The sequence below is a fragment of the Pinus tabuliformis genome, chromosome 3_2 (genome assembly GCF_031772625.1).
Source record: "Pinus tabuliformis cultivar Carrire ecotype Pingquan chromosome 3_2, CPIR1, whole genome shotgun sequence".
Lineage (NCBI taxonomy): Eukaryota > Viridiplantae > Streptophyta > Pinopsida > Pinales > Pinaceae > Pinus > Pinus tabuliformis.
Window position 1 is genome coordinate 694,290,117 of NC_142302.1, and position 17,545 is coordinate 694,307,661.

At 34.6% G+C, this 17,545-nt stretch overlaps 1 protein-coding gene across 4 annotated transcripts in view; it reads right to left on the reverse strand.

The window, feature by feature from the left end:
* The window catches only part of LOC149182525 (truncated transcription factor CAULIFLOWER D-like), a 339,394-nt gene that overhangs the window by 269,002 nt on the left and 52,847 nt on the right, over positions 1-17,545 (reverse strand). For all 4 annotated transcript variants that reach the window (XM_089418595.1, XM_089418592.1, XM_089418596.1 and 1 more), the window contains exon 2: positions 8,931-9,012. In XM_089418595.1, the coding sequence (XP_089274721.1) occupies positions 8,931-9,012 (82 nt within the window). The remainder of the gene's footprint in view (positions 1-8,930; positions 9,013-17,545) is intronic.

The following is a 17,545-nucleotide window of genomic DNA, read 5'->3' on the forward strand; positions in this document are numbered from 1 at the left end:
ATGATATATTTCACAACTAGAATTTTATAGAATAAGTGTTTTTTTCTTACAAAGTAAGGAGCAAAATAAAGAACTATCATGACATAACCATCTTCAAGACCTCATCATGGAGAGGAAATTTGGGTAAAATTTTGTGGCAAGGCACCATGACATCTAGTAGAGATGTTATAGATTGTGGGAGGTCAAAAAGTGCAGCTAGAAAACATTAGAGTAGATAATAAAAAACAATTTAAAGTTAGTGCTTATCAAGAAAAAAGTATTAAAAGTCTAACCGAAAATCCAAATCAGAAAACATTATAAGTACAAACTTTAGATAATTGAGATAAAGAGGAACCCTACAAAAGAAAGGGTTAGCATGGTATAGATGAGAGGGAGCCTCTGAAACCTGAAGATTAAAATGATCTAGTTGAAGAAAGAATTGAACATAGTTAAACCAAAATTCAACTAACAGAACCTTATCAGGTTTTAGAAATAAAATGTATAACCATAAAGATAATTTAAGAATATTATGCCTCTAGCATTTGATGGTGAGTTAGAGGAGGAATTTGAAGCATGGTTGTTAAACATAAATAGATATTTTTCAGGTGTACGAATATCCCAATAATCTGAAAGATGGATTACCCACTTATAAGCTGCAAGGTAAGGCATCACTATGGTGGGATGAAATTATAATTGTGCATAATATAGAAGATAAGGCTATGAGTTAGAAAGATTTTAGAAAACACTTCAAAGGAAAATATCTGATAGAAAGGTGTTATGATGATAAAGCTAAATCGTTCCATGAAATGAAGATTGGTGATATGAACATGGATGAATTAGTCATTAAATTCATCCATATCCTATGATATGTACCATACGTTCACAAAGTAAAAGTTAAAATTTAGAAATTCATTAGTTGTTTACCCATTTTTTTGAAAGAGAAGATTGAGTATGACAACCCCAAGACAATGGTTGAAGTTATCCAAAAAGGTAGAAGATGTTACCAACAATCTAAAAAAGGAAATGAGAACTTAAAAACTTTGCAAAATAAGGAAAATGAAAGATTCATACAAGGGAATAAAGGTCTTAAATCCTCTTCTTCTAAGAATTCTTTCAAGAATAATAAAAATAGGAATTTCAATATGATTAATAACCAATACAAGAATTAGACACAAACAAGATCTAGACAAGTTGATATAAATGGTAAAGGAACTAATGAGAAGGAAAGGGAACCTTAAAGTGTTGGTGCTATGGGGAACCTCATCTACTACAAAACTTCCTACATAATGTTAACTCTAATCAAGATTTAGATAATGTACAAGAAACTTCCACATTAAATGATATGGCCAGGAATATTTCTAAAATTTATACATCCTTTCAGGATTGACAAGTGAAACATTAATTTACTAAGATCTAAATAGAAGGTGATATTAAGAATCAATTGTGTTAATTCTAGTATACCTATGATCTAGTTTAAGTTATGTTAGTCCAAAAATAGTGGACAAGTGCAAGTTGAAAATGGAAAAATATAAAATATCTTGGTTGGTATAGCTAGCAACTAGTGGTAAAAGGAAGATTACTAGTTTGGTTAGGCACTCTTCTATTAATTTAAATGGGCGGAAAACAAAAATAAATTTGAATATCATACCTCTAGGATCGTGTGATGGGTTAGTGGGTATGTATTGTCTAAAAAAGCATAAATAAATTATTAAGTGCTTGGAAAGATTATTACTTGTAGCAATGATGAGGGAGTAGCACAGGAAACTAGACACATACCCTAACTAATCTAAGTATGATAGATGTCAACCTTGTAATTAAAAATATGTGCAAGGAATAGTTGTAAATTATTTTCAATTTGAGTGGAAGATTTAACATAGGAAAGTAAAGTAAACATTTTGGATGACCTTGCAGTGGTGTGGAAATTTAATGATGTTTCTTCAAATGAAATTACCAAGTTGTCACTAAAAAGATACATTTATTTTTCCATTGAGTTGACACCTGAGGAAACACTAGTGTCAAGGGAACCTTATAGGATGAGTGTACCATAGTTGACTAAATTAAATATGCAACTTCACGAGTTGTTGGACAAGGGATATATCAGACCAAGTGTCTCACCTTGTGGAGAATCAATACTTTTTGGAAGGAAGAAGGATGGTACTCTAAGGTTATATAATAATTATAGATAACTAAACAATTTAACAATCAAAATAAATACCCATTACCTAGAATTGATTGTCTATTTCATTAGGTAAGGGGAGCAACAGTATTCCCTAAGATAGGCTTGAGATCTCGTTTCAACCAAATTAGAGTTCAATTTAAGGATATCCATAAGACTACATTTAGAAATAGATATGTCCATTGTGAGTTCGTTGTGATTCCTTTCGGACTCACAAATGCTCCATCCACATTTATGTGTCTAATTAACAATGTTTTCAATCAATACTTAGATAAATTTCTATTGATCTTCATCGATGACATTCTAGTTTAGTCCAAACACGAGAAGAGCATAAAAAAACTTAAGAATAGTGCTATAAACACTTAGAGAGCATCAACTATATTTTAAATTTAATAGGTGTGAGGTTTACCAAGATCAAATTTAGTATTTGGGGCATGTAATATCCAAAGAAGGAATCAGAGTAGACCCTAAAAAGTTGAAGGAAATTATTAATTGGCCTATTCCTAAATATGTATCTAACATCACATCCTTCATGGGAATTAGAGGTTCTTGTTTTAAGTTCATTGATGATTTCTCCAAGCTAGTCCACCCTATAACATCTTTATAGATTTATATGGAACCAAAAATGTTAGGGAAGTTTTGATCGATTGAATTATTTGCTAAATTTATTTCCCATACTTAAGATTACTAATCCTAATAAATATTATATAGTGTGCACAATTTCTTGGTTAGTAGGATTACATGGAGTGTTACTGCAATATAACAATGTTATAACTTATGAATCTAGGAAGCTAAAGGAGCATGAAAATAATTATGCATTGTAGGACCTAGAATTAGCTGTAGTAATTCCTTCTTGAAAAATGTGGCAACACTATCTTTTGGAAAAGAAATTCATGGTAATAAAAAATCATATCAGCCTGGAATATTTATTTAGACAACTATATCTAAATGAAAGGTAGGAAAAGTGAATGTATTTTCTTAGTGAATTTTATTTTGAAATAAAACACATCAAGGAAATTGCAAATGCATTAAGTAAAAGTTTAAATCATATTTGTGGGATTTCTACATATTTGTGGGATTTCTACTAGTACAGTTACAACAAACTTTAATTAACAAATCATGACTGCAACCTTAGAGGATTAGGAATATAGACAAGAAGAAGAAAATTTGTTAAATGAAATTGGCCCAAGAGAAGGATCAAATTATGCTCTGAATAGTGATGTTTTTTTACTTTCAAAAAAAAAATTTACATTCCAAATGTGTATAGAATTAAATAACTAATCCTAGATGAACATCATGAGAAACCTTTTTGAACTCATATAGGCTATCAAAAACTTATCAAAACACTTAGAAAATGATTTTATTGGCTAGGGATGAAAGAATAATTGGCTGTGTGTTTAACATAGTTTCTAGAGTGTGAAAAGTTAAGGTGGAACACTAGCATCCTACTGTGTTATTAAATCTTATACCTATTCCTGAGTGGAATTGGGAAATTATCTCCTTAGATTTTACTACAGGATTACCTAGAACCAAAAGACAACATGATCCTATCATGGTTGTAGTTGATAAACTGAGTCAGGTGGCTCATTTTATACTCGTGCAGTCAACATTCAATGATGTTCACATAGTTAAAAGCATTATAAAGGAGATATTTAGACTTCATGGGGTACAAAAAGAAACACAAAATTCACATCAAATATTTGGAAGGTACTTTTTACAACATTAGATATATAATTAAATTTAAGTACTCCTTACCATCCCAAAACTAATGGAAAGACTCAAAGAAACAACCATAACATTGAAGACATGATTCACATGTTTGCAATGGATCAACCCATTAAATGGGAGGATTACATACATTTGGTTTAATTTTCATATAACAATAATTATTAGAAATATCTTAATATGAGTCCTTTTCAAGTCCTTTATGGTCATAAATGTCATACTACATTAAGTTGGAGCAAAGCAATGAAAAACTTGTTTCGGGACCTGATCTCTTAAAAGATATGGGGTAGGTGGTTAGAAAGGTAAGAAAAAATTTAAAAACAACTCAAGACAAGAAAAAATTGATGTAAATCAGAAAAAGGTTTAGAGGGAATACAATGTAAAAGAACATGTTTTTATCAAATTTAGACCAAAGAAGCGAACATTTAAGGTTGGAACCTATGCTAAATTGACATGTGGGTTATGTGGGCTATATGAAATTCTAGCTAGAGTAGCACTAGTAGCCTACTAGATACAAATAGCATCCACAATAAAGTTACATAATTCATTTCATTTATCAGTTTTAAAAAATATGTTCATGTTCCAACTCATCATTTATTGGAATGTGATAAAGGTGAGGCCGGAAGGCGAGTTCTAGCTCAAGTATCTGCAAATTTTAGAAAGGAGGGAAACTTTACTTTGGAATCATCTTATCATCTAAGTTAAAGTGCAATGCAAACACTATAGCCTTGAGGAGGCCAACTAGGAGATGGGAGAGAAAATGTGACAAGCATTTACTTCACTCTTTCAAAAGTGATGAGTGGAAAAAAAAACAAGGATAATTTTCAAATTAAGGGAATAAGAAATTAATACCCTTGCTGTGATTACTTGTAACTACTCAAGTTAGGACCACTAGCCATGGGGCCAAAACTAATTTGGACATTTGAATGATAGGCGTAAGTCATTGTGTGCAATTATAAATGATTTTTTTTTTTTAGAAATATTATGGAAACCAACATGTGAGTAGTCAAGATTATCTACTATGAGTAACAATCTAAGTGGTTGGAATCCCAGGTAGTGGACAGGTAAAGGTGGTAGTTGTAACAATTATAACCTCCCAATATTTCCTATGATTCGAGGAGGAATGATCACCACCACTAAAACAATGTAACTGGATATAAAATGTTATTCTGTGTGGGCAAAAGGGGACATCATAGTGGCAGACAAAGGAAATGTTGGAGAACTAAGAAACAAAGATGCCTTTAAAATCCTAGGGGCTGAGAAGAAATAGACATACATTGAAAATGTAGGACATTATTTGAGCCTGTGTCACTGGAAAGGAGGAAATTATCATCAAATGTTGATTAGTTACTAATAACAGAGAAGTTTGAGGCTCAAAGCAGAATTTTTGTGGTTCCAATTCAATGATTAGGAGGAAAATGTTGTTTTCTACTATACTTTCAAGGGTTAAGATAAGTAAAAAGGATATTTTAGTCATTATATTATTAGAAATTCTTTGTTTCAAAACATTTATTTACAAAGTAATATCTAGTATGTGGGTTTTTGCACCAATACTAAATAAACATTGTATTTGGTGAATAGGGAAAGAAATTTTAATATTTAGCATGTATAGAGAGAAAGAGAGGGACAGAGTGTAATTTTTATCAATGCATGTGACTTTTACAGTGAGGAAAGAATGGATACATGTATGTTTCATCGTAAACAAAGCAAGATATACATATGGAAATATGTTGAACAAGTAAAAGATAAGTACACATATCTTTTCTATATAAGAGTTAGAAAATCAATAAATGGATAATCTTAACCAATAGATTCTAAGTATGGTAATATTTTAGACAAGTATTGTTATTTTCTTAGTATCATGAACAGGGAGAAAAGGAACAAAATGGAAACTTTGTAGATCATTTTACTACAGCTTACCATGTAGGAAAATTGAAACATTTAAGTAGGTTTAACATGTGTGTAAGCTAGGATAGAGGGATAAACTCCTTATTAACCTTCTAATGCATGCAACACACACTTGACATGAAAATAAATCTAAGGAAGTGGTTACAAATACTATTAGCACAAGTATCCTATAACCACCATTTCTACACAAAGTCTACATTAAATAATTTTAAGCTTAACTTTAGCTGAATGCTTAAGGGAAGAATTACTATAGAAAAAAAAGAATACATGTTAATGAAACAAAGAAATACTGAATCAATTAAAAGAATAACCATACATTGTTCACTAAGAATAATATTGAAGTAAGTCATAGAGTAAAATAAATTAGAAAGACTAAATGCAGATACATAAAGTAGCATATTCAAATTACTTGCTTCAAACATATACATAAACCATACATAAGTTGGGGGTTCAAAAACCCTAGTCACACAAAAATGAGTACATAATAATTTAGCGTACAAATGTCTCCAAAACAAGTTTGCTTATACATACTTTGGAGCTAGAATGAACAAATGTTCAAAAGATAAGGTATTAAGTTAAAAAAAAATGAATCTTTAAACTCATAGCATAGCTCAAGGCTAGTTATGCAAAAACGCTATAGTATAAAAATTGTACAGATGTAACTGCAGTCATGGAAGAGTTGTTGGAGACATAAGGGTAGTCAGAAATATCGAAATCATATTTGTGATAAAAACTATAAGATAGGAAACAGGGGTTTCACAAACAAAAAACCATTTAATTTATATTACACATTTACTAGAACCGTAAACCTTTTTTTAGATAGTATATTAAGTTCTGAGACCCAAGTATCAACATGTTAATGGTTGTACAAGGGTTTGTAATATCGTTAATTCCTAGATAAAGATATTTTTTTGGGTTTGTAATATCGTTAATTCCTAGATAAAGATATTTTTTTGAAAAGAGAAATTACCCAAAAAAAAAAATAAAAAAATAAAAAAGAAAGATAAAAAAAAATCTAAAGACATAAAACCCTAGTGTCGACAGAGGAAATTTAATTCGATACCTACATGAAAAGTTTCTACAAGCATGACGAGGTTAGACATCAACTTGAAACAGGTTTATCTTCATCTGGTGAAGTATTAACCTAAAATCCTGAAGGCGATTTAACTTAGAAATCCTCACGTTGAAAATTTGAAAGGAATTCAAGTTACAAACCCTTGTGCTGGAATACTGAAAATATATAAAGTATAAAAACCCTCGCGTTACCTAATGAAACCCTAAGAGAGTGATATGACATCTCAAGTGTCATGGATTTGAGTACTCCGGATTGGTTGCACTCCTAATTCCCTTGAATGATTAAAACCTTGAACTAGATGTTACCTTTGGAAATATCTTGAACATAATGTGTGTGAGTAGATGTGGTCTAAGGGGTGTGTATCTAGATCTCCTTCTCTTATAACAATGAAGTTCTAAAGCCCTAAACAAATGGTTGTCCGATAGAAGGTCCTTAAAAGGCTCATGGAAGGACCCACAATGAAACCAAAATTGTCAGTCAAGTCGTTTTTCCATGCACGCAATGATAAATTCAAAATTTTCAATTTCAAACTGGTAAACCCTCGACGACAAAGTTGTCAGGATGACTGTAACACAAAGTTTATAAGTTCAAATATGGTAAGCCCTCAATAGAAAGCTCATAAAAATGAAATTACCTGTCGCTCGCAGCTTGAAACATTGTGGATTAATCCAACTCAATGTGGAAACAAAGCACCATCAATGACTAGAGAAGTGTAGGTGATAGCTTAAACCCTAGTTTACAGCCGAATAAATCTTTGTCTTTGAAGAACATGCAATGTCAAATGACATGTCTGAGATAGTAGTCAATCCAACCAGCTAATTACATCAGGCCATGGACAACGTTTAATTTCCTCGAATCATTTCAGCCGTCCCACTATGACTTGATGGTCAAAACCATGATTTGCATGCTCTACATGTAAGGAGAAGACTCATATTTAAACTATGGAGAAGACCCATATTTAAACTGAGTTTATCTCAGAGAAGCGAGACAGAAAATGGTTATATATATATATATATATATAAAAGTATAAATATAAGGGATCAATGGTTGATATGAAACCTAAGCAATAATTAGTGGTAAAATGTCCCGAGCTCAAACTGAAGTAACCATGTGGTTGTGAAGATGATATCCAAACACATTTTATTTACAAGATAAACATTACATCAACGTGATAGAGACACAGCGCATAGACGAGGATTGTTTAAATAATTGTTCAACCCAAGATTAAGAGAGTGTATCATTCCCCTATACTCATATTACCTATCGAGCTGAAATATAGGACGTAACATAGAAATATTGATTCTATATAGTCTTGGAATTAGAACCGGTTGCTACAATTACATCATTAAATTATATATTTATTTATTTATATGGGTACATTACACACTCAAACCTCTTATGTATAAACAAATACATTTTCTATTGTTTCAAATAGATTAATGGAATTAAAATTCTTACGTTTTTCCATTTCCTTGAGCGTAGAATAACTAACAAACGTGATATTTCTTGGATCGAAATAAGAATAGGTTTATCCCTTTTAGTGAATACGTATGGAATGACCGAAAATAGAACATGCTTGTTGATGGAACTATCTTTAATTAATGATTAAAATATTCTGGAAATATGGTGGATATCAGCTAAGTTACTTTGAAATTTCCGTTATATTCCTGAATTTCCAATCTAGTTACACTAAAAATAGACATTGCAAGTAAATCATCTGCTTTTTTCCGTTATTTACAATAAATAGTTTGGTAATGTTATATACTGTTTTTTAAGAGCTCACAGCTTGCCACTATTTCTTATTGCCTAAAGCTTAATATCTAATAAGTCATATAGGTAATTTATCAGAATTTATGAAGAAAAGTGACGAACTAAAACGTCTAAAGCACTGATTGGAATGAGGAACCCATGGTTCATGAAATTATCTAAATGTCTTATAACATATTTTCAACAACTGATGAAAATGCAATATCGTTGTATAAGAAGAATTCATTGTTTCTCGATATCACACAAACAGAGCGTGAGTTTTATATTATGATTGATTATAAAATGAGCATGAGCATTTACCTCTGTGTTTTGAAGCGATGAAGACATTGCGTTTCTGGCTGTTTCCGCTTGTATTCGGTATTTTGTCAATATTGTGGTGACGCTTCACACAAAATCAAAATACATCTCAGCAATTCATTACTATAAAGAGAATAAACATCGACTTGTAAATTCTCTATTTGATTATAGCCCCAGCCGAAACACATATTTCAATTTATCATCGCACAGGCTGAAAAGGAATTTCCAAAGCATGAAAACGCATATTGCAATTTATCATCGGACAGGCCGAAAAAGTATTTCCAAGGAAGAAAACATTGCTGAAAGACAAACCACAAAAAAACTTAATAGTCGTGGAGGGATTGCAGACAGAAGACAGGTACAGGGAGAATGAGAAATTTTTGTTTCCTAGAAGGCTCTGGCTTCGTTACAGTTCTGTTGGTTGCGGATTTCGTGGTTATTTCTGTGAGTTGTAAGCCGTGTGCATTTGTATAGACTGGAGATGCAGAAGTGATGTCGCAAACCAAAAGAAGAGGGAAGGAGTGAAATATTCGATGACCCATGGATCTTTCTTACCTCGAAGTTGGAAATAAAAGGAATAATGTACCTTAGCATCGGTTTTAATTACGGACTTCTCATCTATTTTCAGTTGCAACCCACAAATCAAATTCTAATCGAGCTAATCGAATTAAAAATCTAAAATTATAGTTAACAGTTATTCGTTATTTTGGGCCCAAAAGCTTAAAGTTTACACCTTAAGAAGGTAAGCTTAGTCTCGAGGATGTGAGGTTTGGTCTTATAAGTTTTTAAGTCTAGTGGTCCAGGATTATGTATTCCCGAGAGTTGATTTAAATGTGATTGATAAAAAAAAATCGATTTACATTATCTTATTTTAACAATTCGGATTTAAAAATCCAAAAAAATATATTATCAACATCCAAAAAGATATATTATTAATGGTTTGAATACTATACTTACTTTTTTCAGTTCTCTGTAGAAATCCTTAGTGCATCCAGAATATTGATACAAACCACGTAGAATAATAGTTAGTTTTACATATATACTGGAGAAAGGAAATCATTAATCGACTGAGAATGAAGAACGCTAGGGTTTCGAAGTTTTTGCTCCGCTCCCTGTCGCCGTTAGGTTTCAGCTCGCAGCTGAGGCCATCGTCAACCGCACAAATCGATTAAGGCCTGATCGGCGTGAGCCAAGTCATGGCGATGGAAGTGCTGGTCTGATATTGAAGGATTTTCGGCCTCCTTCCAGATCGCAGAAACCCAAAAGGGAATCAGTCTTTCCTTATGCGGAATGGGTGACAAGTTTTTAGGACACCGTAAAGGAATGGGAGCCAGAAGTGATCGAAGTCACCTTGATTGTAGATCTGTTCCACATCCCCATAGATCTGTTATCCGTCTGGCAACTAGATTGTCTGGCCACTCACAAATCTAGTTTCTGACTTGGATGGAGGGCTCGTAGTAATTTTTCTCATTCACCTCCATGAAACGGAATCTCGATTTTCTCAAATGGTAGCTGTATGGTGGACCTGGTAGTACTTTTCTCGTCCGTTTTCGGCCCATATCACAAAACTTGTCCCTCCCTTTTTCTGCTCAGAGACCTGTTCCTTAAAACTCAAAAATCAAATTTGGAACTGGAGGAGTGTTATCAAATTTTGTGAAAAAACCCTAGATGGAAAATAATTCTTGTTTGGCCCTCAGATCTAGTGATAGATCTCAAAAAATAAGGTTTACTATAATTTGGGTATACCAGCAAATCTACATATTCTAATTCTTGAAGGAAGATCGTTAAGAGGTTATCTAGTTGGAATACTAAGAAATAGATTGTAGTGCCACAATTTCAATAATTACTAGGTTGAGGGATGATGCTCCCACTAATGAGAGTAATTTATATGGATCAAGATACCTCAGCAGTATTGACTGATCCGTTTCCAAACCCGGGAACCAAACTGATTGCTAATCAAAATGCTTCCTGATCCCAAGTGCTTATGTTGTCTATCTCAAAGAAGCAAATTGATGCTTTGATAAGGAATAAAAATTACAGGAATCCACAGCTATCGAATAACAAGGCTAATGAACAACCTAGTAGTTCGACAACAACTTTGACCGAAGTTGTGCCACCCATCATTCCTAAACCAATGATGAAGTTGCCAAAGGGAGTAGTACACAAATCAACATTTAATCCTCGTGCAAAAGTAGCACATAATTATAATATAGTAGAGGACCTGGGCCAATCGCCGTCCGCTATGTCGAAACTTGAGGTACCGCAAAATTGCCTCTCCCAAAAGCAAGCTTTATTATCAGCAATAGGTGGGATTGACCCAATGGATTCCAATCTTGTATCCTTTAATCACAAAGGATATGACCCTTAGTTACCAGCTCAACTAGCTTTCCTTATCCAAGTGAAAGCCCTCAACAAAACTGTCCATCAAACAATTATTGATGAGGGGGCATCTACATGTATTATCTCGATGAGTTGATGGAAAAATTTAGGCTCACCAGCCTTGTCGCAATCGTCAACGATGTTAAAAGCATTTGATGGACGATCATACACTCCATACGGAATTTTAAGTAACTTGCAAGTTGAACTGGGGGGAAAAACAGTAGAAATTGATGTTGAAGTAATCGACGGAAACCTCGATTACAACATCCTACTAGGAAGGCCCTGGATATGTGCCATGGCCACAGTTGTGTCGACCTACCTCAGGAAGATTGCATTTCCCTTTCAAGGAGGAATTACAATCTTCGACCAACAAACATTTCTCCCCAACAGTTCACAAATTATGGGAAGCATTCCAATGATCCATGGAAGCAATCATTCGCTTCAAAATATCGGAGTAGGTCTCCTAAAAGACCCTGCCTTAATGGGTACTTTTTCCCTACCACCTCCGAGTAATCTGGCGAAAGTGGCTGCAGTAGAAACCTGCAATATGAAATCTTCTATATCTAATGGATTTGGAAGATTCCTAAACATTTTTTCAGCATGGATCATCGCCATTTTAGAAATATTGTAGCAATCAATTTTCTTGGCCTGGAGGGGCAAACCCAAATCAATGCTCATCGAGTGTTTGGATAGGTAGTTCTAAGGAATATGGTACCTCTTCAGATCCTTGGTCACATGTACATTCTACAGACAAAGGAATCATTCAGTCAATGATGTTAGGAGAGGCACCATGGGAAGATTACCACCATCATTCCCATCTCCCAGATTACAACGAAGATTATTCCAGCAACCTTAATCATCCATCAGTTTTTTATTTTCTATCAAATACTGTAAATACGGTGGATTTCGAGGATGGTTCTTATCTCATGTCAACCTCGTTAAAAAATGAAACAAGGAGTCACGAGGATAGTTTTTTTACTATGTCAACCTCATTAAAAAATGAAACAAATCCCCTTTCCAAATCTCAAAGGTAAACCTTCATTCCAACCACCGAGTTGAATGCAATGAAGCTTGGGGGGCATGCACCTCGATTTTTGTTATTATGCTAGGGCATGAAAACTTATCATGAGCAGTGTTACTGTATGGTTCAATCTCGTTAAAAAATAAACCCGCCACGAGCAGTGTTACTGCAGGGTTCAAGCTCGTTAAAAAATAAACCCGCATCGAGCAGTTTTATTGCGGAATTCAAGCTCGTTAAAAAATAAACATAAGCAATGAGCAAGTGTTTCCCCCAGCTTTTAAGCTCATTAAAAAATGAACCAATTTCTGGGAAATAACCATCGTGAATGTGTTACTTCAGCCTTTGAAGCCTTGGTCATGTTCTCATCATCACCTCCACTCTGTATTGGCCGACCATTCACCTCCACTTGATTGTTTACCCCTTTGGAGGAACAATTGCGAAGAGTGATCTTGTTAGCCATCCTTGTGACACTGTCGTGATTGGAAAATTCCAATCCTTACCTGGAATTAGCTGCTACCCGAATCTATCACTCGTTCCTCAAAAACGAGTCTCCTTTAAGCTCTTTTCAACTGACTCGTAAAATATGAAAAGATTGGCGAGCTATTGGCCTCTCCAGCTCATTAAAGTGACCAAAAGTGCTATCCCTCCTTTAAATTTTAATCTTTTTGAACCTGAGGGATTATTACACAAAAATATCGAGCGCTTGTTTTGTTCGGCTCGTTAAAAGTACCGAAAATTCATCCCTTCTGTATTATTTTATACTTTTTCAGACTTAAGGGATTAGATGATGAATAATGATTTTTGGAGTTTCCTTTACGTCCCTTTTCAGACTCTCTAAAATTGAAAAGGACCGAGTTATGTTTGTCATTAAACTCGTTAAAACATAATAGTGACAAACTTGTCCATAGCAGACAAGAACGAGTTTCACTATCGCTAGGCTCGTTAAAGCATAGCGATGGGTTTGCCCGAAGGGAAAATTATAGAACAAGCATATGTTATCCTCCTCAAGCTTGACAAAAATAAAGAGGTACTGGTCAGCGATGACTGGGGAAAAATTAGGAAGAAAACTTGAAAAACCTTTGTATGTAGCAAGTCGCTCCTGAACATGACACTTTCACTCCGCATCCAAGTCGGTTGGGTTGTTTCATTCATTGGTCACATCACCATGGTCACATCACGCCATCCATATTTGGGGTTAATGCTACCAATCCATCACGTCAGTGTCGCTGATATGTTCAAGAGAAGTCACTCAGAGAATTCACCTGTGTCTCACCCGCTGCAATACATTTACACTCCATTCTTTCATGACTACCACCCTGAACCTTATATCACCAGACCGATTTCACCTCCATTAAAATCATTTGCTCCATTCTGTGTCATTGATGTGGGATTCATTAAGGCCCTCCTATGACGGATCGTTTCTTGTCGACATCAGCTCATTATCCAAGAAGTCGATCTAGGAACACCCATTTCAGTACTTTGACGCTTGCATGCCTTAATGGCAAGTTTCTCACTTCCGGCAACAGGTTTACATCAATGGCCTTCGACCGAAAGATTTTGCGTGGTCTTCGATGCCAAGTCCCTTATTCACACCATGTGAATCGTACTGTAGTACCTTGAGGGTCATTATCATTATCGGTGATTCCTCTTGCGCTTGTTAACAACTTACATCATTGGCTGGTAATCAGGCGATGTCTTTCCATGTTCGACTCTAGAACATCTCTCACATGGATTGACTTGTACTTTGAGTGAAGATCGAACGAGATTGAAGTCCCCGGATCTAGTTTCATCCATCCGGGCTGCGATATATATTCAGGAAAATAAAGACATCAAATGTGCATCATTGCTGCACAGATAATCATCCAATCAAAGGGATGATGGCTCTACCAGAATCATCAGTCTACACTCAGACGATTGTCTGTCCTATGTACATGAAAATGGATTTATAAAGCTTAGCATGGGAATGCCTGCCTTAGCTAGATCATGAAAATATTATGAAGATAATGTATTGTATTGTATCTTATTACAGGTCTCCTTCCAGCTTGAAAGAACTTCGGATCCTCGTGATAAAGCATTCCACCCGACATCAAAAAGATTAACGACCTCATGCTTTAGGGGGCAACTGTTATAGACATTTTTGGGCAATGCAACCCCAAGCATAAAATGTCCATAAACGAAGGGCTCCAAAGTCCCTAAAAGTGTTGTTCTAACCCCTAAAGGAACAAGGTCAACTGATTACAACTTCTCCCAGAAGTTCTCCATGAAAAACTGCTCAGAACTAGTCAAAACAGGATCATTTCACCTGCTCCATAGGCAAAGTGCGTTGCATCTCACCTAAGTCCACTCTGTGGGTGCGTTGCATTTCAAAAAGCCCTTCTATGGGGTGCGATGGGCGAGAAATGACAAATGGCAGTGTCAATCCACGAGGTGGAGAGGCATGGAATCTTTTAGAAACTTCTCCTATGACACTTGCCTCTCTGAATTCGACCAAGGATGAGTAAGAGATCATAAATCTCCAAGTGGAAGTAAGAACTATCAGAGGGAAGACACTAATCAAGTCACGAGCTGACTCATCTCCCTTACAGATATCTATATATGGATCCCTCATCCTAGAGATCCGTAGGCTGGAATTTTGCATCTTGTAAGGAATTGTTGTTAGTTTCTTGAGGCAACATCATAGTGTTGGGTGATCTAAGCTTTGCATGAGGTGAAGAAGGGCTTACTTGATGAGAGGACGATGCTGGGTCAGAACAACTGGTTGTAACTCTCTTGGCTCTTTCTTGATTATCAATAAAGCTATTCAAGTTTTCCTCCATACTCTTGTGTCGTTTATGTTTTATGCATTTGTATGGTCAATTTACATCTGATCCTAGATTGTTTATGATAATAGATCCATGTTCTTGTATAGTGTTATGCTACTCTGATTCTACAGGTACTCTGTGAAGCTGGGTGTACAAGGAAGCAAGTAGCAAAGGACTATTAGAAGAGAGAGGAATCGAACTAGGAGCCAAGTGCAAGACAGAGGTTGGTCTCCTTTATTCTTCTCTGATCTATCTTTCATAAAGGAAAACGAAAGTAGTTTTGCTTTATTTGTTTCTAAGGTAGCTACCACATCTTAGTGGGATTAGCAGTTCTGGATAGACACTTTTCCCTGTAACACAAGGGCCTGGCAAAGTCACTATACAACAATACATTATGATTTAAATTGTCTTCTGGATGCATCCCTAGATAATTGAATGGAGAATTCTTTAGTCCTATTCAAGTTTTCATTTTTCCTCTAGAAGCATGGTTGTTGGGTTCTCACCACATGGGTTTCATCTGTGAGCCAATATGCACTTTTTTTTCTTAACTCTTGTAAGGGTTTTTCGCCAATTGAAACTTTGGTTCACCTTTACATTGAAATTCCATGGCTATGGGCAGTTTTTCTTTTAGTTTAATTAACTGGGCGTATTCACCTGTAACTTATTGGGGGTTTCCCTTTCATTTTCTTTCAAAGTCTTTATGCCAATGACTGCTCAGTTCACTACTTTGATAATGACAAGGATGTCACTATGTTTATAGTAGAACTATTCCAGTATGATTTATCTCTTAAGTGAAATTATCTGTAGTTTCATTTATATATCGATGGTTGATGATGGTATTCCTTCCTCAATGTTTTGTTGAACTCATGATAATGTTAGCATGTCTATTTTCACTATTTCGTTTTGTTTAATTGGTAAAATAAATACTTTTTTGCAAAATCTACTTATTCATGGTTCCCATTTTCCAACCAGCATTCAGGAAATTTTTGTTCATCTTAGGCTATGCTTACTATTCACCGTTATCCTCTTATTTTATAATTTCTTAACTTAATTCAGATTCTTGCATTTGTGCAATTAATCGAGTAGTGTTATATCTAGCTAGTGTACTACCTAAGATATGTTAATCATCTAAATGATATTCGACTGTTATGCATGAACTCAGAATCTCTGTCTACACTTAATTTATTATTGTAAATTTATACCTATGATGGTCACAACACAGTTCTTTGATGCCAATAATTGCCTCTACTTCTCCTAGAGTTCATGAATCAAATCTTCATGGATCAGAATGGGACTAAATTTTAGTAACTCGGTGTGTACGTCATCTTGCAAAAAGGTTTCCTGATTTTTATTTGATTTCTGGTAATTCAATTTTTTATTCATTATCACAAAATGGTTACATACCTATGGGTTTAATTGCAGTTGTTAGCTTCAGTTATTTGATCTATTGGTGTGTTTGAATTATGATGTTGCTTCAGAGGTTTCTATGATTACAAACTACCCGGATTTGATTTCCCCCCAATTCTACATATGGGAAGTGACATGTAGGACTTTGCTTGTGTTTACCTGCAAAACACATCCTAGATATTGTTTTTCCATTCCATGTTCCTTGCTAAGGTGTTAAAAATAGGTGGAGGCTAATGAATTACTCCCTCACAAAAGGCACTAGCATACTTGTAACTAGCATGTAGGTTTGCATTCTTTTACATAGACCTGCTATTGTTGAAAATCTCCAATTTCCACTATTCCCACTTGTTAACTAATGTAATACTGTCAACTATTTATGTATGTAATCTCATGCAAAAAATTATCATGTTCATACTATGCATGCATGCATGCAATCGTATATACTAGCATTCCATAAATTCTTGTTTCATTTACTTCTAAGGAAAAATACATATCTCAATAAAAACCTTAAACATTTGAAATACATATGAGAGGGCTACTCTTTTCACAGAGTTTCCCTTTTCATAACTCAGTTAGTACATGACTAATAGAATATTAACTCTAAGCCACATCTAAATACATTCATACGAAGAGACTTCATGGTATCTGTAGTCATATTTCTCAAAAACCATATAAATATTTGAGCCACACGCATGCATAATCTAATAAAAGCTCATCCATTTCATATGCATCTATAATTCCAAGTAAGCTACTCATAGTGAGAATGTAATTGAGGATATTCATGGCTAAGAACTATGTATAAAATATTCACATTATATTAACTATAGTAGTAAAATTTATAAGAAAGCAAATACTCTTTTACCAAAAATTTGCATTGTAAGAAACCATAATAGCTTGGAAATAACAACTTATTACCCAATCACGAATCATCGCCTATGGTTCTCCCCCAAGTTGGGATCCCTTTTCTCGAGAATCAAAAACCTTTGCTATCGTGGTGAAGGCGTTTTTAT